We start from the raw sequence: 21761 nt of genomic DNA on the forward strand, positions 1-21761 counted from the left end.
TTTTTCCACATAATGTAACCGGTAGTGTTTATGATAAAAAATAAATAAATAATAATTATGTGATCGGTATCGGTGATCGGTATCGGTGTATCGGCCATCATGGGTGATCGGTATCGGTATCGGCAGGAAAAAACCTGATCGGCACATCTCTAATACATATACATATATATCTTTAAGATTTTACTAGAGAGCCACCAAGAAATCTACTGGTGGCCGATCCGAGACCAGCGCCAGACTGAACTGATAACACTCTTCAGAGTAGATGTTGTTACTGAGGGAAAGACATGCAAAAGTCGGACATTTTCAGCATCAGTGAGACGATGAAAATGAAATCAGAGTGAGCACAGATTTAAGAAGCTATTAAAAAGGAAACCGTTTTCTACAACACATGGCCGCGGTTCATTCAGGCTGCACGAGGCCGAGATGGTAACATTTTCAACTTGTAACAGGAAAGCTGGAAGTATTGCAGCAAAGTTGCTCCATTTTATCAGGCATCAACCTGGATTTTTAAATACTTCAGTCTTTTGGAAACCTCACAGTTAAGGAAAAGATCTACATTCCCAACAGGATGAGCATAGAGACTTCTCGCTTTTGATGCCAGCTGTGCTAAAATTGAAAATTGCCAATATAAGATGCAAAAGGCTGCTTAAAATGCTGTATTACGGCAACCACTCAACCAACTCAAGATATAAATCATTGACTTTTCACAACGGGGTCGCTAGAATAAAATCTTTTCAGTGTTATTTTTGTCTTTTCTTTCATTTTGACACTTAAAAAATAAATCAGAGTCAACCAAAATCTTTGCAAAAACCAAAACCCAGATGTCAGAAATCAGCATGAAATTGTGATCAGTGAAGCTGATTGGTTGTATTTCCTCTTGTTCAAGTGAAGAAAATGGGCAACGAACTCAAACGCCTTACAAATTCAGCTGTGGTGCTCTGTAGCAAACTAAATCCTCGGCAGGAATCGTTTCTCTTTACATGGCCAGAATCAGGACTTTCTGCTCCAGTTACTTGCAAACACAAGCAGTTTTACTTCGTCAGAGAAGTTTATGCCAGGTTACTAGAGTGCGACTTTTCAGTGGTTGTCATAATTGTCAGATAAGGGTTTTCTGATAAATGAAACTTCAGGGGAAAAGGGATCTATAACAGATTCATTCTTCCTTTTTGTTTCCTTTTTGTTTCAATCCAAGTTTCTTACATGTAGGAGGACGAAAAACATGTTTACCTCGACTAGAATCTCTCCGTTTGTGAAGACGCAGTTCTCGTCGGGAAACGTCTCACACAGGTGATCAAAGACGGTCGTGCTTTCCCTAAAAGAAATGTTCAATTCATAGGTCAGTCCAGATTCTCGGAGTCATAATCCTGAAGCTTTCTGAAAACACCAGCACACCTGCTCACGGCGGCCCAGGTCCTCTTAAGGCGGTGCACGGCGTTGGACTGCAGGGCGGACAGGATGGCTTTCAAAGACGAGAAGTTCTTCAGCTGTCTGCATTCCTGCGGAGAAACAACGCTGCTCACTCTGCGGGTCAACGTAAACGGTTTGTTGTTGAACTTTGCGGCGATTTGTCTGGATCCTGACCTGTGCGATGGCGATCCACCACTCGATGACGCGCGCCCTCTGAACCGGACTGGCGTGCGAGCCGCTAGGCGAGCCGGGAGCCGAAGACGGGTGCAGAAAGGTGGAGGTCGAGGACGGGGACAAGACGGGGGAGGAAGTGTATGGGCTGGGTGAGGATGGGCAGAGGAGGGAAGTGATGACACGGTTGGTCACTGCGTTGAACTGGGAAATGGTGGCTCGGACCGTCGGTGCCAGATTGCGGTTTTCCTTCTTGTCGCGCTGCGACCAGATGCAGCCCAGGCAGTGGAACGGCTCCACTTTGACAAACAGCTCCTGCAGGATTGGCGGGGACATTAAGGAGAAGTCGTAAGAGATGAGTCCATCAGCTAAACTCCACCAAAGACTGCGGATTTGTGCGCATGTTACATACGGCGTCCAATCTGGTGAGCTGCTCCGCTACTTCTCTAACTGGGAAGTCCAGGAAGTTGTGTTTGTCTAGTTTAGAGGACATTTCTCCTCCATCGCCGAGACTGCAGCGCTGCAGGGACACGCTGAGCTGTTCTGACACGGAGCGGCTGCAATCTGTCAAAACACAACGTGAATGAGAGAAATGAATGATCAGCAGATCGCTGCAGGGCCTCGCAGAACCTACTCCTTAGTCTTGTCTGGATTTTGTCGCTTTGCAACCACAAACCTCTGTGTATTTATTAGGATTTTGTGAGATAGATCGACACAAAGTTGAGCTGAACGTGAAGTGCAAAGACTGATTGTTTCTTTTTTTTGTTGCATGCCACTACCTTGTTCCTGGAATCTTTTGAGCAAAGCCTCAGCAGTCTGAAGCAAACGTCTGAAGCAGAGTCGATGGCGTAGGCAGACACACAGCAGCCTCAGGGCCTGGTACTGAGGCGGCTCCTGGAAGTCGGCGCTGTGTTCCTCCAACCACAGCCGGACCACCGGGAGAGCGGGACTGAAGAGCAGCAGAGGGAGGAAGAAAACACGTAAAGCTTAGAAATTAAGTCACGGCTGCTTGTTTTGTGCAGGTGAAGCTCTGATGTTGAGGCCATGATAGCTGGGACTGAACTCACCTGTGCAGAGTGACTGCGTTGTCCAAGTTGGTAAGCGCTTCGTCTCTAAAGGGAAAGGGAAACGGTACCACTTATCAGCTGGACTATAAATCAACACATCATCAGATAAAAGAAAAGAAAAGAAAAAAAAACACATAGCAGCTAAGTGGTGACAGAAATCATCCTGTAAACAACGGAGACTGCTCCAGCTGAACGGCCAGACTGTCCATCCTGTGGAAATGTCCTGCAACACTCCACCGTCCCCACAGAGACGTTGGCCTTGGCAAAGAGAGCAAACAGAGACCCGTCTTCCTCTGGGATTTATAACCCTGCCGTAAAACATTGGTGCGGTAAAACTAACGTTTCGCTCCACGTTGTCTGCTTCGCAGAAACCGAGCTGCAGTTTTACAACAAGAGCCTGATGTTTATGGCATCGATATGTAATTGAAAACGATTTAAAAACCGACAGACGTGGAGCAACGCTCATGTCGCTGATAAATTATAGCTTATGGGAAACTACAGCATAGTATTTGGTGGCAATCAGACAATCACAAACACTCACATGATGAACTTTGCTGTCTTATTGATGTTTTTCAACCATCATCTTTCATACAGACTCAAATTACACAACTAATATTTGGACAAGAACCCCTTAGTAAGTTGCTTAATCAAATTCTTGGCCACATTTTGGAGGGAGTTGGTTTACTTTTCTTCTTAAAAGATCTAGTGGAGCTCAATAAAACGTAATAGTTCACAAGCTTTGAGCAGATGTTTATTACAAACTTTCTTCAAAAGGTTTGAGGTCAGGGACGTTTCAGGTTCGGACTCTGGTGGACGAACCATGCGAGAAAGAGACGCCTCCTGTTCCTTGAACCACTCTATCACAATTACAGACGTCACCTTGGAATATAACCTGGTCATTTACTCAGGTAGTCGGCTGACCTCATCATGGACCCGACCTGCAACAGCAACCCTAGATCACAGCACAGGCTTGTACAGCCCTGAGTTCTGTTATTTCTCCTTTGTTTGCTTTCACCAAACATTTTAATGACCACCAGTCACAATTTTTTTTAGGATTCTCCACTTCACTTCCAGTTTTTAATAAAGCCTTGCTCAGTTTTTAACCAAATTTTAGCAGATCCTGCAACTCATTAAAGGATTTTTTTCTGTTTGATGCCAACTTTTTGAGCCTTCTTAACACATACTTGGTTAGACAATTTGAAAGAAAACTGTGCATGAGGCAATTACCCAGTATAAGGATCTGACCCATTTATAACCCAGTTAGATCCAAGCGACAACCTTTTTGCACCAAAACCACAATGGATGTTTGTTTAGGATCATCCTCTCATTGAAACACCAACCAAATGTCTGAAATGAAATCCAACCGAGCATAATCTATCATAATCCATAAGATGTAGGAAGACCAGTGAAGCTGGTTTCAAAAGACCACGACTGACCTAGAAAGACACGCCTGACCTACAATGGTCAGGTGTGTCATTAAGCACAAATGACTGAGAATTTAAAACCCAAGACCACTGGACCCATTGTCAAGCATGGCAGTAGCTGCATCATGATGAGGGCCCATTTCACCGCCTGTGCTTTGAAAAAAAATGATAAAAACCTGGTTCCACGACTAAATTCTTAAACTTAACTTCTATCAGCAGCTAGACTGCTGAAATTTGAACAAAGTTGTTTAGCAACTCCAAAAAAAAACAGTGTAAATCCATCTTTAAGAGTTCACAATTATAATAAAATTGACACCAAACATGAGTAAGCAGCAGAGTTGTATAATCTAATGACAGAAATGGAACATCCTGCATTGAATCCTGTTGGGATGACACCTTTTCCAGTTTTCCCCGACCTCCTCGTCCACTGAAGCTTACAGGAAGCCTGCCGCCACCAGCACAGCTCCGATGAGGGCGGCTGTCTGATGAATAACAAATCCATCAGCGCGCCAATTAAAGCAAGCAGCTGTTTAAAGCCGTGAGGCAGCGTAATGAAGGCCTTTTAGGAGTCGCTTCAGGACAAAATGTGCTGAAACGTACGATGCTCTTTCTAAGACATTCCAGCAGAGAAAGAGAAAAAAAAAAAAAAAAATCAAACCAGGTATGCCGCTGGGCGTGGAGGGTGTAGTCGTGAAGCGCTCACAATGCAACAAAGCTCAGGAAGCTTTGTTTACCTCGTGACGATAAAAGCTGCCTTAGAAACCAGCAGAGATTTGTTCCTAGAGCAGCTGACGGGACGCGAGGAAGCTGTTAAAGCTGCTGTCCGTGTTGAAAACTGATACGTGCGTCTGGCAGGTCGTAAACCCTTCTGACGCAGACGGCGCGCTAACGTTTGACGGCAGTGACAACCTTCCTAAAAATTAGGACAAGCTGGGAAAAATAAATCGGTGTCAGAAAAGTTTGAAAGCAAATACAACGAACATCTCTGCGTCACGGCTCCAGGCGAGAGGAGGTCCTGTTATGGCACGACTTTTTTTTTTTAAAAATAAAACATAATTCACCAGATGGAAACACCAAGAGATCTTACTCATTTTATTCCTGGTTAAAATATGAAATATTAAAATCCACCGAGATCGATTTATATATTAAGAAGCCGTAAATAAAAAGTATTAAAGGACACAAAGGAAAGAAAAACACAAGGCACAATTAAGGAAGAGCCCAATTAAAGAAGGAAAGACTGGACACCAGGAAGGAAAGGAGGATGCAAGAAAAGAAGGGCACAAGCGAGGAAGGGTGGTACAAGACATGGGAGGCATCGGAGTGTGCAACACTGCATCGTTTATTGTTGTCAATAAATTTCAATTAATGACATTAAAACAAAACTGACAGTATTTTACAGCACTCTTAGTCTTGTCTCTATAATTTGTTCCACAAATATTGGCGAATTTGAAAATATTGAATGCAACTAGTAGGGCGTTTAAACCTTGGTGAGATAAAGTTCTAACTCTATATCACCCTCTTCTAAGAGATATTATTCAAGAAAATAAGAAAAAAAGGAAGAAAAAATGATAAAAGCAGGGAAGAACGTAACAATAAAGGGACAGAAGAAAGCGAAGGTGGAAGGCTGAACGACCTTTGAACAATCGAGTTGGGGAATAAAGCCTTAAGCTGATTGTTTTATTTTTCTTTTCTTTTCTTCATCAGTATGCTAGAAAAATACTTTGATCAAATGTCATGCTTTTCCAGACAGCTTACTAATAAATTGTTATTCACAAACAATGTAGGTTTGCAGAAAATGTCAAGCTATTGTTTTCTCCTTCCCTCCTGCACGCCGAATGTTTTCTGTTAAACAGATCAGTCTAAATCAAGCAGCAACAATGAGCTCATATGGCGGCCGGGAGAGCGGCTGACTGGGCCCTCATGACTTCCGTTAGCGCCCGCCTCAGTTCAGCGAAAGCCCACAGGCTCACCTCTGAAACAGCAGCTCGATGAAGGCGCTGGTGGAGGTGAAGGCCCGGTACATGGAGAGGAACACCCGGATGAAGTCGGGCTCCCGGTGCTCCGCGTCCAGCAGGTGGGACACCAGGCGCTCCAAGGTGGCGGCCTTCAGCCTGCGAACCTTCACCGTGTGGTACTGGACGCAGCCGAAGGCCGGCGAGAGGTCAGGGGAGTCCGAGCCCGGCGGGGCGGGCTCCCTTCGAAGGGTGATCCCAAAAATGGCCCCGTCCTCCTCCTCCTCGCCCCACTCCTGCACCGGTTCCTGCAGCAAAGCAAAAAAAATAAAATAAATAAATAAACAAAAAATTGAGTCAACACAAACACTTAGGGGAAATTTGCACAAAATAAAAAAACTTTCCATAAACGTGGAGCTGCTTTAGAGTTGTACTCAGTACTGGATACGGGTGAAATTGTACATGGATGGTTTTCATCCTTAACATTCCTTGACACAGCTTTCAAGTGATACGAGAGGACAGAAACTGCAAAGTAACCGGTGCCTCAGCAGCTCATTGACACCGCTTGTGTTTTTAAAAACACAGAGACCGTTAGATTCCCCATGTTAGGATCTGCTCATTTCCTCTGAATCGGTTCAATTAAACGGGGCACTGCATCAGGCTCTGTCTCACCTTACACCAACCACATGGACTGGACATTTTATCACAATATTTTATCGAATGCATTGAAATTAAGTATTTCAGAATTCTCCACAGGCTTTTTGACAATAAATCTCCAAATGCATATTGTCAGGAGCCTTGCACAAAACTTGCACAAACTGTACTTCATTACATCCGTTACACTAAATGTATAAAGAAGGTTAGACAGGACCAAAATTAAAACTTTGGAACAAAACGCAAAGCCGTCATTCACTGCACATTGCATTATCCTCTCAACATGGTGGTGGCAGGATTATGCTGTGGGGATGCATTGAGGTGGAACCCCTAAAAAAAGACAATAAGCTTTAAGTGACTGTAGAAAATATCTACTTTATGTTGATTAATTGCATAAAAATTCACAGAAAATGTACTGAAGTGATTCTGTGGCTGCAATGTGAGGCTCCACATGATCTTTTTCAAAGTTGAGGCTAAAACTGTTGCAATGCGGCAAATTGAGTCCTTTTTTCTTGTCTTTTTGCTATTTTAGATTGGTGATTTTAAAACATCTACACACAATCTCCAATGAGACAAGCTGGTATCTACATGTTCCCCAATTATCAATAATATACATAATCAGGTAATATTTTCTAACAAATATTGACTAAATAAAACGTAAGGCTGACCATAAAATGAAATAATTCAACTGAAAACAAAAAGCTTTAATGGCTTCCTATGAGCACTGGTTGGCAGCATGTCGCTGTACATGAGGTCTTATTTTGGCACACATGTAACAGAGAAGCAAAGTATGCAACAAGTTGCAACCAGAGCGCAAAGCACGGCGGTGCAGTGATTTATAACCCTGTTAAGTTAATGCAAGAGTTTGTCAGCACGTCAACAGAAACACTCAGGTTCACACGAAGAGACATGCGCACCACGAAAAACAACATAAAAAAACACAATTAAGATTCCTGGTTTGGGTCAAACAGCTAAAGTTAAATTTACATACCATCGATAACTGCCATTTTCCCATGTTTTGACAGGAGATGCGGTGAATAAATCCTTCTTAGTTTTACTCCTGAATCTCGACGTAAACTGCGGGTAGTTAGGGATAGAGCCGCTTTACTCGACTTTGAAGTAAACTTAAAACATCCATCTTATCAAAACTAACAAAAAATAAATCAACGGGTTCAACTCTTCGTAAAGCAGTGGGATACTGAGGAGGAAGAAGTCTGACACAACGTTTTGTACGAGGTGGGCGGAGCCAGGAAGCAGGTGTGGGCGGGGCCAGTGCAGGCTGACCAATGAGCGGTTAGGAGCAGATGGCAGCAGGTGTGCTGATGTTGACACTGAAGATACTGGCATTGTTTGGAGGACTATTATTATACTGATAGCAAACTGGTAATAGTAGTTGAAGTACCAGGAATAACGGTGTAAATCCCCTCAATTGTTGAAACGTCAGTTTTAAATAAGGAATAAAGCAAAACCTATCAATTCATTCAACTTTTAAAATAAAGGGAAAACCTATTTTACTGTTGTATAACATACTGTTCAGTAGATACTCCATGCTCAAAAACAAAACAAAAAAATAAAAAGCTCTGGAAAAAAACAGGAGAACTGCAAGAAGAACCACATATTTGAAGAAAAATAAGAGAAAAAAGCAGCTTTGGTTCTGCCAGTCATGGTCCTGGGGACACTCAGACTTGTGACCCCAACATCGGGAAAGGGGATGTGATGAGAGAGCTTGGTCCAGAACAGTGCAGTCCTCAGTAAAACCATTGAGCTTGAAGGCCAAGTAGAGAGATTTTATCACATGTAAAATCACAGGTTTCAACTTGAATATGTGAAAATCTTCATTAAAAACAGAAAAGAAACAAAATTAACTCAACAACTTTTTTGTTTCACGCATTTATTGTCTTCCATTTTCAACTTACAAACTATGTAATTTATATTAGAATTCACTAAACTAAATTAGAACCTGATGTTTTTTAAATGGGACAAACATTTTTTTAAATAAAAACTAAAAGCAGGGCAGAAGGGAGCTCAGAATAGAGTCAAGACTTTTCTGCAATAAAGTCAGTCGGTTTAGGTGAGTCTGGCATGCGGTGATGAGGACACGTTCTAGGTGTGAACTAAAACTTACTGAAAATTAGGACAAAATAAGAATTGTCATACACTCTGTGCATACACAGCAATTACTATATTAAACATTTGATTGCATAAAATTCAGCAACTATGTTGTGATGTGAATTCCCCACTTCCCCAAGTCTTACAGTGAAAACTAGAAGCAAAACAAAGTACGACTTCCTTTATGAAAAATATTCTTACACATTCTCTACTTCCACATTTTATTCCATTTACTAAAAAAGAAACCAATAGCAAAAAATGCTTACTCTAACTCTAGCTTGCGGGATGTCTGCTGGACATAAGCACAGCGTCATCCTCCTGCTGAGATATATAGATACTTATCCTGTCACTGAAAATGGGAAGTGTGGCGATTAACTTTGTTTACAAGCTAAAATCATTCAGCTGGGTTTCTATGATGCATCTGGTGGACTGTAAATCATGCGCGTAGATTTTACAACAGCGGTGACAAACACTCTCATTGGTTTGCTGTATTCTTATTGATTACGTATCGATTCTGTTCGTTGAATTGTCTTTGGATCAGTCATTAAACTTTCAACTTTCCAAGAATTAAAAGAACTTTCATTGTTTTCATGCTAAGATAATAAATAGTCATTTAAACCCAGGAGCAAAACCTAAAGAAACAAAATATAAGACAGATTTTAAACTTTAAAGTTATTTAAAACATTAAGGTTTGTTATTTATTCCATAGTAAGCAACTTCAAACCGTATCCCAGAAGTGACAGATTTCGTTTAGTCTTGTGTTTTGTGAATTTGTCCAGCTGTCCCTTTTATTTTGTATAAAGTGTTAATTTTAATTTCACCAACCGCTGGTAGAGAGTTTAGACTGCAGTTGACATGTTTTATGTTAGAAAGTTATTCATTCATACATGCATTTTATTAGCCTTTTACTTTTATTTTACCATCAACATGGTTGTTTTAAAAAAAATCATTTCCCATAGAGATCTTAGTTTCACTTGTTAATTTTTGAAAACTTAAAAGTAAAAAAAAAAAAAACATCAACATGCAAGTAGAAAGCTAAATAATACTGACATTTGATGACTGAGTCAAAAAGCAAAAGTAAAAACAATATCACCTTAAAAAAAATTTGACTCAAAACTGGACCTACAACTTTTGGTCCAGGTACTTAAAGTATTATTTATGTCTAACAATCAGGAGAGAGATGATTCATAGGAAGAAATAAAAGATAAATGATAATTAATCAAATGCATCAAAGAAGTTGACTGTGGGCCAGCAGTCAGGTGAGAAAGAAAGCTAATAAAAATAGAAAGATGCCAAGCAGAGTCTTGTTGACATTCCTGCCTGTCACCTTAAGAGGTCAAGACAAAGTACCACGTCAAACAGGTCGGTTCTGATTCTAAAAATACTCGTATGACACACCACGGACAGCATCATGGGAAAACTTGAAGATTTAGTGCCTTTTATTACATTGTAAACACTTGCGTCACAGATTTGTGGACGTACTCGTGATAAAAGCAAATCTCTGTACAGCATCAGCAGAACTTTAATCGGGGTCAGGGTTCTGCTGCTCATTAAGTCAAAAGATGAATAACGAGCGTTTTGTTTGTCTAATGAGTTTCTGTCTCTCACGTTTCTCTAGCCTCAGCGATTCACAAAGGCCAAACAAAAGAGTGGCAAGAGAGACATCAATTAGTTCAAATTAGACACATGAAGGGTTGATGTGGTGGGGGGCCAAGAAGCCGGAGCACGACTGGGGGAAAAACATCAAACTCTTTCCGTCTCTGCTTGATGACCAGGGCTGTTCGTTTCTGAAGAATAATTTTTCAAAAACCAAAGAAATGTTGACCGATTTCAGAGAGAAGCCTTGTCAGTAGAACAACACAAGCTATCCCCACAGAGCCAAACTCTCCCCTCATCATTTTTACCGTCTGCTCTCAGGTACATGCTAAGAAAGTGCAGTACCAAAAAATAACAATGTTCCTTTGTCCCTGTTAGTGTCAGAGTCGTCAATAATTTCACCTCATAGGATCGACTGCAGTAGTACATGTTTAAATCCTGGTCGTGTCATAAATGTGCTGGTTATTTTTTTGTATTTAATTTTTTTTCTTCATTATAACATTCATCTCGAAGCCAAACTGGTTAAAGTTTTCTAACTAATAATAATAATAATGTATGTATATTTATATTTATTATTTTTTTAAATCAGTATTTCCTTCAGCTAAAACAAAACAGCAATCTACCTTTCCTGGAATATTTTCTACATTGTGTTTCCTTATTCGTTTCCTGAAACTATATGAAATGATGCAACAATGGAAGTCCCGTGACAAAAAGAAGAAAGAATTTGCATTACAAATCGTCTGTTCCTTGTAATAATCCAGGATAAAATCAAAAACTTTTTTATTCTATTTTATGTTAAACTTGTAAAGAACGTTTATTACACTTTTCTTTCACCTTCTCTAATTTTTACATTTGGTACAAAATATAAAAACTGGCAGTCTTTTTGGTACAAAACTTTATTTGTACCAACTACACATCAGTTCAGACATTTCATTTACAGTAATTTTTCCTTCTAGTCTAGTCAGACTCTACTGAAAGGAAATATGACTATGCCTCCAATAACGCTACACAATATGAGGAAAAGTTAAAAGAGATACTATTGCAAGTAAGTCACATTTTCTAGACCCAACTAGTCCAGAGTATCATGCCTGGAAAACCTCTACCGAGAGGCAACCTTCTTATATTCCCAAACTGGAGCCTTTAGATGTTGAGGAACAACAACCATGGCCTCAAGGATCCGTCTCCAATTTCCAGCTGGTTCACCCTTCAGCGGTGCACGCTAAAGCTCAATCCTTAAAGTTGCCAACCTTTAAGAATCACATTATCTGCTAAAAATCAGTGATGAAATCCTGAGGTTCCCAAACAATCCTTTCTCCTTTCCACCAGATCCCCTCCATGAAGAGCTCCAGGTGCAGCCTTGGCAGAAGCCAACCTACACTGGGAACAAGTTGGCTTTTTGTGGACACCGCTCTTGGATTTGGCATAAATGGACCTAATTACCATTTAAAGCTCCCCTGCTGTCCAGTACTCCAGCTATACTTCCTCAAAAATAACTTTAAGCTTTCTCCAAGTCCACAAAACACACAACCAAACTCATGACCCCTTCAGTCTGTCCACAGCGGTAAAGATCTCGGTCACTGATCCTTCTGGATAAGAAGTCCAGTTATTGGTACGTCACTTTGTCCCTTGCCAGCGGCACAAACTGGTGTTTCTATGAAGTCCAGAAAGGCAAGAACCAGCCAAGTTTTAATAACCAGGTTCTTAAATAATGACATAAGGTGCATTCACATCAGCCTTGCTCAGTCCGTTTTAACTGAACTCCAGTCCATTTGTCTAGAAACGGTCTGGTTCGTTTGGGGAGATGTGAATGTATAATCGAGATCTGATCCGGATCGTAAAGACGAACTCTTGTCCACCTAAAAACCAAGGTCTCAACTGCAGGTAAGGGGAGAAGATGTGTTGATACTTTGCCTTTATTGAACTATTCCCCATCCAAAAGCATCCAAGTCAAGAAGCCAGCCATAATGCTCCGTTTTCAAAGGAGACCATCTTTATCCAGCCTTACCTCATGTTGTCCCTCCGTGTCCAGCAGCTGGAAGCTCCTGAGCCACACTCCGGGCTCCGTGTCCATGTGGATGCCCCCGCAGCGATTGGACCTGAGCCACAGCAGCCTCTTCATCCAGCCCACCCTGCTGAGGCTTCGCTGATGACCACAGGCTTCATCATCGCCTCTGCACAAAGGAAGAGTGGTCCTCATTTCCCGGTTTGAGTCGGTCACGCTCACAGGCCCACACACCTCTCATGAGAGATCTCCCACACCTGCTGCCTCATCTGTGTTTGGGAGGAAAGCGTGAAAACGGGTGTACTCATCTTATTTCAGCCAGTCAGAGTGATTAGAGTCTGCAGGTATTTAAAAACAGCCACATATTTAACTATGATCTGCTCTTAGGTGGAAAACATATAAGTGAATGAGCCAATGTCTGAAATGTCAGCCTAAAATCATAGGAACCCATCACTGCTCACCAACCAGAGAGCCATTTTATATTATATCACTTATAACAAGGCAGTTTTGCCTGGTTATGCAAGTGAAATAATCTCCCAATGGAACTAGTACTTCTTCATCAATATTAAGGATTTATTTACTTAAAATAAGCTCCTACATTTTGATAAAAGGTTACTTGTAAGTTAGTTTTGTCTTATATCAAGTGTGTCAAGATATCTGCACTAGAAACTAGACCAAACATACTTGGTAAGATTTTGTGGATTCTGCGGCGTATCAGAGTAAATTTGAATCTAAATAAAAATAAATAAATGCCTGAAACATGTCAATAAAGAGTCTGTATAAAATTCCCTTTTTCACATGGTAAAACAAATAAACTACCTTTTTAACTATATTCTAATTTATACATTAGGTTATATTCTGTTTTTGTGCAATTACAAAAACAGTGTAAGTAATGGCCACTTAATCCAAGCTCTTGAGTACTACGGCAGTCATCAAAAATCATTTTCAGTACCAGCTATTGCAGATATAATGCATAAATAACATTGAGGTCTTTCATAAGGTTCATAATTACAAAAATAAAATAAATAAATAAATAAATCTGAGCACAAAAGATGGCAGCTACAGAAAAACACAGAAAACATGCATTTACTTAACTCTATCCCGGTTCCTATTGCTTGTCTGTCCACGTTCGGGGCTGCGTGTCTCCAGCCACAGCATTCACGCAGAAATGAAGGCGTGGAGGAGGAGAACCTGGCATTTATCTCTGAGGGCTGATTGTTCTCTGAGTCAGTGGGTGGATGATGCCCTGCGCATGAGTCTGTGCTTAAAGGCCTCCTCTTTGTTTAGCTGCAGCCTACTGTGTTATGTGTAAAATTGCTGTTTTATAAAATCAAATCATTCCGGCTCAATGCTCTGCTCATGGAAACAATGCACAAACTCGCTGCCCCGATTTTCACTTCAGTCATGCGAAAGAAAAAAAAAAAAAAAAAAAAAAAAAAAGGCACGAGACTGAAAGTACGACGATTCTTTCAATGAGGGAATGCGCAAAAAGAAAAAAAAACTTAGAAACACTTTTGTTTTACTCTGAATAGAGTCGAAAACAGCGACATCGTGGTTTTAAATAATGTTTCACCTGGCGCAGTGACGGACAGGTGCGTCTCGATGACAACTCACTCAGTCAGAGCTTTTAGGCTGAAACCCGAACAGACATGTCTAGAAACCTGTTTGCGGGCCATTTTGATGAAGCAGCACACACACACACACACACACACACGCACCCCCACACACACACGCGCGCACCACGTTTCAAACAGTGCGACTGGAAGGTCGGGAACTCTTCCTCCCACTGATTGGCTGATGAGAAACAGCACGAGGTCACACGTAACCTTCACCGTGGATGGATGGACGCCCTGTCAAAGATGTGATTGTTTTGGATAACAGGTGTATCTCAATACATGAGAATATCATCAAAACGTTTATTTTAGGAATTTAGTTTAAAACGTGAAACCTAAAAAAAAAACTTTATTCGCTAAGGTCTGCAAATAATGAAAAGTCAAAGTCTACTTTCTCAGAAATTAATAATATTACGTAGGACCAATCATTAAAAAAAAAACAAACAAAAAAAAAAACAATACTTAAGGTCTACGCCATATTGGTAATACTGACGAGGCGCAAAGTCTTTGTCCAAGCAAGAAGGAAAACCTGTAGCAGAGAAAGCAACGTTTGGGGAAGATTAATTTTTTAATCAAAACTGTGATAATTTATCCTTTACTGATATCCTCGTTTATTTATATGCACTTGCAGTGGCGGAACTGCACATTATTCAGGTGGATGCGAAAACATAAATCGCCCCCCGGGGCGACACTTTAAGTCAAATATTTTGAATATTTAATTTAGTTTTTTTTAAGGTTCAATCTTTGTTTTTTTCTCATTAGTGTAAAAAGCGACATAATTAAACAAATAAATTCATAATTTATTAAATAAATATTTACATATGATCATTTAAATAATATTGGAACAATAATACATTTAAATGTACAATTAAATTACAAAACACAATTTAAAAATGAACTTGGAAAACATTTAAGTAGGAGCTGTACTTATGATATGAATACATATCTCACTGTTCTGGGCAGTTCTTTTCTTTTAGGTGAAAAAACTTAAATTTCAAAACATCAATTGATGATTAAATAAATATTCATAAATGTGATTTGAATAGGGAAAATAGATTGGAAATGTAAACATTACATAAACATTCATGAATAATTATTTAAAAGTTAAAACATGGAATAACTGAATGTGCAAATATTTGATCAAAATTTGTGTTAATTATGTGTTGAAAGCATAAATCAGTAAGTGTCTTTATGTAATTGTGTTGCAGCACATCATTCATGTCTATCTGTCCGTCTGCAGACAGGGACAACACTGCCACAGGTGACAGAAGCTGGAAAATAAATACATTAATACCTACATAATTATTTCTGAGATGAACGCACGATAAATGCAAACAATGACTTGTTATTTAATTGTACATTTAATAAATAAATAAATAGAATTCTTTATGAAATGAATACATCTAACATCTCTTCACAAGGTCTAGCAGTAGCTTGGATTACCTTTAGCCAGCCTGACTATCGACGAATGCAGGATCAAACAAAGAGTGCACAAAAGACGAACGAAACACAAACTCTGGAGAAACTAATTTTAGAAAAGAAAAATAACAACAGAACTGGAGCGAACATTACGCCACAGCTGCTTTATTGTCACCTTCCTTACGTCACAGACACACACACCCACCCACACACACACACACACACACACACACACTCTCACACACACACACACACACACTCACAAAGAGAACCAGGCACCTGTTGAACTACTTGGATCGAAGCTTTATTTGGCCGCAGCTGCTGGGTCTACGTGTAAGATGTTTGCTTTGCAACTAAAAACAGAAATCCCCTCTGGCGTAGGTCAGCCATTTGCAAGGTCAGAGAACAAAGGTGAGCGCCTGACGTTCAAGAGCCGGCTCCAACAACACGTGAATTCTCTGAATAAAGCTGCAGAACTCAGCCTGACGTGTTGCACATAACCATGCACCATATGCCAGCGGGTTCTGATTCATCCTAATGAACAATAGAGTCTGAATATGTCATAGGTGTAGGCTTTCGTGGCTCTGCGGCGTCATATCTGCAATTTGAAACCTAGAGTATTTACAGTGAACTGGTTTCAGTCACTAGAAGCACAAAAAAGGACAAAAACGTCCTCGAAACTTGACTCTATTCACCGTGAAAGGATTCATAAGTCGGAGCAACCTTCTGTCGTTGACTCCCAGGAGGCAGAAATGTTGCCTGGTGATAGGTGGAAGTTATCTGTGTTGGTGCAACACCCTCAGCAGCACATGGCTGTTGTCAAAACAAAACTGACACGACAACACACACACACACGGATCATTTAATGAGGATCACCTGATTTTCGGTGACGATGCCGACATGTACAATGAGACATGAATCATTTTTGTTAGACTTTTTTAGTATTTATAGCAACTGAGGCATGTTTAACACATTGAATTGTTACAAAAACATTTTAACTCCTGAAATTTTTCCTTTGTTTTTACGCTACAACCACAAACTCCAATGCAATTTACTGGGATTTAATGTGATACACCTACACAAATTAGTGAATAGCTGGAATTACTTTTACCATAATAAAATTTTTTAAAATGTGGCATGCATTTGCATTCATGCATTAGAGTCAATACTTTGTAGAGCCACCTTTGCTGCAAATATAGCCACAAATCTTTTGGGATATGTAAAAGACAAAAAGACAGAAATTCAGTTGCAATGCTGGCATTGCAACTGAATTTCTGTCTTTTTTTCTTTGTGAAATAGCTCAGGCTCAGACAGATTAGATGTGGAGAGTTTGTGAACAGTGCTTGTCAAGTCTTGCAACAGATTTACAATGGATATAAAGGATTCTATTGCACCTTTGGTTGTTTGTTAAAGGGGCAGTATTATATATTTTCCATGCACATAGTGGCATTTTATAGCACAATCATATAACTACACAACTTTGGGTTGTAAATCAAACCTGACTTAAAAGAAATTTGACGTTGCAATTTAACGCCTTGAAATTGTGCCACTGTCTCTTTAACCAGCTCTTGCTCTTTCCGTCATGCCGCCTTCAGCGCCTTCTCCATTAAGTCTTCAACATTTTTCCCAGTGCTTCCCTTCAAAGTAGTTCCTATGATAAGCTCAGCAGAATCGCAGTCCCACCAGGTGTTTTCACATTGCTGACTGGGGTAGCTGTGGGAGAGCGGCGGTTTTTGAGGCGAAAACTCGGATGGAAACCGCGTTTTCGGGGAGGAGCTTCGAGGAAAAGGCGGGGCTTTGTGAAACCATGCGTTTCTGCAAGCAAAATGATTGCCATGGGAGACTCAAGGATTTCTCATGAATGAATCAAAGCAACGCTCCATTTAATTTGTTTACATAAATACTGCCCCTGTAACTATTGTTTACCCGCTAGAGGGTATGGAGGATTGCCATGTATTAGCTACATTACCAGCTTCTCTGGCTCTGCTGAACATGATGATTATGACCCTCACGTCAACGCTTTCCACACTGTGTGAGGACTGTGTGTTGTGACAGTGCTAGTTTTCCTTTACATACAATAATTATGCATGCAGCCTTATCCGACTTGAGAATATTCTTCTGAGCACGCCATTTCTCACATTTTTAATTCGGAAAAACAGCCTCACCACGTGTCATTTTCCTTCTACTTCACAGTGGTGCAACACTTTGTGTTGCTCTTGTTACTTTGGATCAGGACTTATTTTTTCCAAGGCTTTTTGCTCAAGTTGTTTTCAATGAGGAGCTGAGATTGACGCTTCAGGGCATCTCGTGATATGATGTCAAGCTCATCCTCTCTGATTTCACCCTCTGTGACACAAGCATGGACAGAAAGAGACATTTACATGGTGTGCGTGTGTGTGTGTGTGTGTGAATGTGCGCGTGTGAGTGTGTGGTTGTGTGGATTGTTGCAACCCACCTTCTTTGCCGATTTCCTTTACTGGTCTGTATGGCAGTTGCACTTTGGTGTTGGTCTTGGGAAGCCTCCCTTCAATCGTGGTGTAGAACTGCAAATAATGTTGAAGTAGGAAAATAAAAACAGGTGTTTTGAATTTGTTTTTAGCTTTCTTTTTCTGTAAAAGCAGCCTTTTTAAGACTAAACAGACTTTATTCATTACAGAAAACTGGTATTCAGTATTCAGTATCATACATCTTTTGAGAATTATGGGATTTCATTTACTCTAGTGACTGGGTTGATGTTTTTATCCAACGTGCCTTACAAATGACAACATAAGAATGAAGGTTACAACCCCAAAATGGTACCGTGAACTTTCTGTCTTATGACCTGATAAATTATATGAATCGACCCCATATTAGATTTGAGCTAAATCCAATAGCCGATATTATTACGACATATATCATATATATTTCCCGACATTTCTGACACCATGTAAAAGCGACCCAGATGCCTTAATCCTGTGCTGCATCACAATCACTGTCACATGACAGGACAACTAAACATGGCCAACCTTATCCCTGAAACACAAGTGGTGACAAAACGAAAATAAGCATGTGTTGTTAATATCAACCCAGATTTACTTATTGGACCAGTGTCGATCTTGTTGTGGATATCGTGTTGATTATAACCGAATAAAACAACAAAGCTGTTCTGGAACCACAAGCTTGTAACTTAGGCACAGATACTTAGGAATACTTCAGAAAAGAGCCGCATGTGGAGCTTTCCTTGTGACGGCGTTAACGTTAATAACTAAAAACCTGCTAGTTTTATGAATCTTGACACAAAACCTGGTCCCTGAATTGGAAGCTTAGGCAAACTAACCAGTCGGACCTGAGTGATTCAACGGTGCATCATCATCAGCAGCTCTAATCAAATTTTGTCATCGCCTTATCTGATTTTCCTCCCAGACAGATTTGTCTTAAACAGTCTCAGGAACTGCCAGGCAGGTTTATTTTCGTACAAGGAAAAGTGGTTTCCCAAGTGCCGACTATTTCTGTGATGTAGTCATACACTTACCTCATCTTCTTCTATCTCCTTCATGACAGAGGCCATGTCCTTCCCTTCAAGTTCCTCTAGTAAGACCCACAGTTTTGCGCCACACTGGTTCAAAAGCTCCAGCACAAACTCGTCTGAAGTTGGGGAGGATTTGAAAGGTTTGACCTCCGTCTGGAAGAGGCAAAAAATCAGAACAAAAATGAACTGCACCGTTAGCCGAAAGGTTGACGTAAAAGTCGAGTGGCATCTGAGATTTACAAGAGAGATGTCCTGCAGTTTCCCTGCCAGGTGCTCCACTCCGGCTCGGATGGCGCCGAGGGCCTTCACGTTGTTGGCAAGGCGCTCTGCGTCTGCGTCACGTCTCTGTAGCTGAACCTCCAGCTGCTGCTCACACTCCTCCAACTTCTTTATCTCACTAATAAAAAGAAAAAACCAAGAACCACTTAACAAAACTCTTTCAAGCACAGGTCGTTTAAATGAGGAGAAACATAAACAAGGTGAGGGATCTCTTGTGAATTGGTTGCACCTGGACAGCTTAGCCTCCCCAGAGTATTTCATTTTATCAAACTGTTGCCTAAGCAGCTCCTTCTCCTCCTTCAGCTTCTCCAGGGCCTCTTCATTCTGTTTCTTCAGATTCTCTAAACGTTCACAATTCTCCTTCTCTGAGGTAAAATGCTCCACAACGTCCTGCGTGGATGACATGGAAGATTAAAAGAATAGCATGCATGAATCTGTTTTTTTTTGTTTTTTGTTTTTTTGTCAGGTTTACAGTGTTTTTTTTTGTTTGTTTGTTTTGTTTTTTACATTTATACCTGCAAATCTGAGACTCCGGTGGCTTCCTTGAGGTTCTTTAAGATCTCCTCATAGATGGGGTTGACTTTCTCTTCTTCAGGTACGATCCTGGTGCTTTGCTGGGCCTCGCTATCCAAGTCATCTGCCTCCAGAACTGTTCTCTGTGCCTGCAGAAAACCAGGGTCAACATACAGATATAAGTTCAGTCCATTTACCATTTAGATATTAAAATAGCTAAATAGACAAATATTTAAATGTCTTTTTTNGTATTATTTATGTCTAACAATCAGGAGAGAGATGATTCATAGAAAGAAATAAAAGATAAATGATAATTAATCAAATGCATCAAAGAAGTTGACTGTGGGCCAGCAGTCAGGTGAGAAAGAAAGCTAATAAAAATAGAAAGATGCCAAGCAGAGTCTTGTTGACATTCCTGCCTGTCACCTTAAGAGGCCAAGACAAAGTACCACGTCAAACAGGTCGGTTCTGATTCTAAAAATACTCGTATGACACACCACGGACAGCATCATGGGAAAACTTGAAGATTTAGTGCCTTTTATTACATTGTAAACACTTGCGTCACAGATTTGTGGACGTACTCGTGATAAAAGCAAATCTCTGTACAGCATCAGCAGAACTTTAATCGGGGTCAGGGTTCCGGTGCTCATTAAGTCAAAAGATGAATAACGAGCGTTTTGTTTGTCTAATGAGTTTCTGTCTCTCACGTTTCTCTAGCCTCAGCGATTCACAAAGGCCAAACAAAAGAGTGGCAAGAGAGACATCAATTAGTTCAAATTAGACACATGAAGGGTTGATGTGGTGGGGGGCCAAGAAGCCGGAGCACGACTGGGGGAAAAACATCAAACTCTTTCCGTCTCTGCTTGATGACCAGGGCTGTTCGTTTCTGAAGAATAATTTTTCAAAAACCAAAGAAATGTTGACCGATTTCAGAGAGAAGCCTTGTCAGTAGAACAACACAAGCTATCCCCACAGAGCCAAACTCTCCCCTCATCATTTTTACCGTCTGCTCTCAGGTACATGCCAAGAAAGTGCAGTACCAAAAAATAACAATGTTCCTTTGTCCCTGTTAGTGTCAGAGTCGTCAATAATTTGACCTCATAGGATCGACTGCAGTAGTCCATGTTTAAATCCTGGTCGTGTCATAAATGTGCTGGTTATTTTTTTGTATTTAATTTTTTTTCTTCATTATAACATTCATCTCGAAGCCAAACTGGTTAAAGTTTTCTAACTAATAATAATAATAATGTATGTATATTTATATTTATTATTTTTTTAAATCAGTATTTCCTTCAGCTAAAACAAAACAGCAATCTACCTTTCCTGGAAAATCTTCTACATTGTGTTTCCTTATTCGTTTCCTGAAACTATATGAAATGATGCAACAATGGAAGTCCCGTGACAAAAAGAAGAAAGAATTTGCATTACAAATCGTCTGTTCCTTGTAATAATCCAGGATAAAATCAAAAACTTTTTTATTCTATTTTATGTTAAACTTGTAAAGAACATTTATTACACTTTTCTTTCACCTTCTCTAATTTTTACATTTGGTACAAAATATAAAAACTGGCAGTCTTTTTGGTACAAAACTTTATTTGTACCAACTACACATCAGTTCAGACATTTCATTTACAGTAATTTTTCCTTCTAGTCTAGTCAGACTCTACTGAAAGGAAATATGACTATGCCTCCAATAACGCTACACAATATGAGGAAAAGTTAAAAGAGATACTATTGCAAGTAAGTCACATTTTCTAGACCCAACTAGTCCAGAGTATCATGCCTGGAAAACCTCTACCGAGAGGCAACCTTCTTATATTCCCAAACTGGAGCCTTTAGATGTTGAGGAACAACAACCATGGCCTCAAGGATCCGTCTCCAATTTCCAGCTGGTTCACCCTTCAGCGGTGCACGCTAAAGCTCAATCCTTAAAGTTGCCAACCTTTAAGAATCACATTATCTGCTAAAAATCAGTGATGAAATCCTGAGGTTCCCAAACAATCCTTTCTCCTTTCCACCAGATCCTCTCCATGAAGAGCTCCAAGTG

General features: G+C 40.3%; 2 protein-coding genes across 3 annotated transcripts in view; both read right to left on the bottom strand.

Annotated features, from left to right (window-relative positions):
• Positions 1-14610, bottom strand: part of rgl3a (ral guanine nucleotide dissociation stimulator-like 3a) — a 19993-nt gene extending 5383 nt beyond the window's left edge. The window contains exons 1-9 of one of the 2 annotated variants that reach the window (XM_007543642.2): positions 13478-14610; positions 12386-12651; positions 6040-6329; positions 2646-2690; positions 2358-2527; positions 1991-2142; positions 1582-1893; positions 1393-1496; positions 1228-1312 (exon numbers count right to left, since the gene is read on the bottom strand). In XM_007543642.2, the coding sequence (XP_007543704.1) occupies positions 1228-1312; positions 1393-1496; positions 1582-1893; positions 1991-2142; positions 2358-2527; positions 2646-2690; positions 6040-6329; positions 12386-12577 (1350 nt within the window). In that variant the 5' untranslated portion in view covers positions 12578-12651; positions 13478-14610. Of the gene's footprint in view, positions 1-1227; positions 1313-1392; positions 1497-1581; positions 1894-1990; positions 2143-2357; positions 2528-2645; positions 2691-6039; positions 6330-7666; positions 7886-12385; positions 12652-13477 lie in introns of those variants that run through there. The other variant, XM_007543646.2, reaches the window with a different exon arrangement.
• A 2902-nt stretch (positions 14611-17512) lies between these two features.
• Positions 17513-19922, bottom strand: LOC103133467 (coiled-coil domain-containing protein 151-like). The gene is made up of 6 exons (XM_016666564.1): positions 19717-19922; positions 19431-19591; positions 19163-19319; positions 18926-19075; positions 17870-17957; positions 17513-17760 (listed from the first exon to the last, which is right to left on the bottom strand). The coding sequence occupies exons 1-6, from the start codon at positions 19912-19914 to the stop codon at positions 17651-17653; spliced, it is 864 nt and encodes a 287-aa protein (XP_016522050.1). The 5' UTR covers positions 19915-19922; the 3' UTR covers positions 17513-17650.
• Positions 19923-21761: the final 1839 nt, after the last annotated feature.

Source organism: Poecilia formosa, unplaced genomic scaffold, assembly GCF_000485575.1.
Source record: "Poecilia formosa unplaced genomic scaffold, Poecilia_formosa-5.1.2 Scaffold11, whole genome shotgun sequence".
Lineage (NCBI taxonomy): Eukaryota > Metazoa > Chordata > Actinopteri > Cyprinodontiformes > Poeciliidae > Poecilia > Poecilia formosa.